The 1,231-nt window shown below is 63.0% G+C and overlaps 1 protein-coding gene across 1 annotated transcript in view; it reads right to left on the bottom strand.

The window, feature by feature from the left end:
* The window catches only part of Ltbp4 (latent transforming growth factor beta binding protein 4), a 32,270-nt gene that overhangs the window by 23,157 nt on the left and 7,882 nt on the right, over positions 1-1,231 (bottom strand). Inside the window, exon 5 of the mRNA XM_010614530.1 lies at positions 1,012-1,121. Coding sequence (XP_010612832.1) covers positions 1,012-1,121 — 110 coding nt within the window. The remainder of the gene's footprint in view (positions 1-1,011; positions 1,122-1,231) is intronic.

The raw sequence follows: 1,231 nt of genomic DNA, 5'->3' as shown, positions 1-1,231 counted from the left end.
TGGGCGCTAGACTCGCAGGGAGGAGGGGGCCCCCTCGGCCCCCACCAGCGCTCCAACAAGTGGATGAGGCCCTCAGGGGAGCCTAGGGGACGGGAACAGGTGGGGGCGGGCTTCCCCCCAGACAGCCGAATCCTTCCAGAGGATTCAGGAGTAGAGGGGGCTGCGTGTGAGGAGACGGCTAAAGGCTGCTCCTCCACCCTAGGCATAGAGAAAAGGAGCTTCATCTAGATAGGTAGAGCTATCACAGCACATCTGGGCAGCACATCTGGTGGCCTCCGAGGGAGAGAGGAAGTGTGGGTGCACACGACTGGCATGGAGGAATTAGGGGGTCTGGATCCTGGAGAGGAGGCTATGGGGCTACACTTGAAGGTGCAGCCACATTTGCCTGGAACCCTCCACACCTGGTGGAAGAAGTCAGAATGGATAAAGGGTCTGGGTCCCCTCACATCTGGCCCAGGGCCCACATCTGGAAGACTTTAGGGAGGAGGGGACATATCTGGGCTGAAGGCCACAGCAGGAAGGGTACTTCTGAAGTCGGTTGACTAGAGGGTGTTCTAGCCCCGGGGTCGGATCTGGTGTTGGAGGACGGCAGAGGTGAGGGAGGGTCCAGGAAACGGTAGGGGAAGCCTTTGGCCCTCAGCTGTCCCACAATGTTGGGCACTATGTGCAAGGGCGGGCGCCAACCGGCACAATCGCTTTTGTTGTCTGGGCTGGTTCGGCCTGGCTCTCTGCTGGCCCAACGCCCCCTTCTTCGGCAGAGGGAGCCCGGACGCCTGGCTTCCCGGCCCCACCCTGATGGGTCAGCGCCTCTGGCCTGCTTCTACTTCTGTCCCGGGCTCACCTCGCACAGCCGGACGCTGGGGTCCCTAGAGGTGGCCGCGTCCTGGGGGGTGGGGTGGGCTGAGCTACAGTGGGGGGCGGGTAGGCGGCGGCTGGACCGTGGGAACCAGACGGCTTTATCTGGCCCGGAACCCCCCGCCCCACAAGCGGAGGAAGGGCGGATATTCTTACCCCTGGCCTGGCTGGCGGGGGCGCGCTGTAGGGGCCTCCTTTTCAGCACTGCTCGGCCCCCTGGCCCTCGGGGCCTTCGACGCCTCAGTAGAGCTTGGGCCTCCTGAAGCCTGGGCGGTGGGGGTGGAGAAGTGGCTGTCAACACAGTTAGATTGAAACACCCCCCCAAAACACACACACACACACACACACACACACACACACACACACACACACACAC

This window comes from Fukomys damarensis, unplaced genomic scaffold (assembly GCF_012274545.1).
Source record: "Fukomys damarensis isolate Sample0158 unplaced genomic scaffold, DMR_v1.0_HiC HiC_scaffold_19, whole genome shotgun sequence".
Lineage (NCBI taxonomy): Eukaryota > Metazoa > Chordata > Mammalia > Rodentia > Bathyergidae > Fukomys > Fukomys damarensis.
This window is presented reverse-complemented; position numbering and strand designations above follow the sequence as displayed.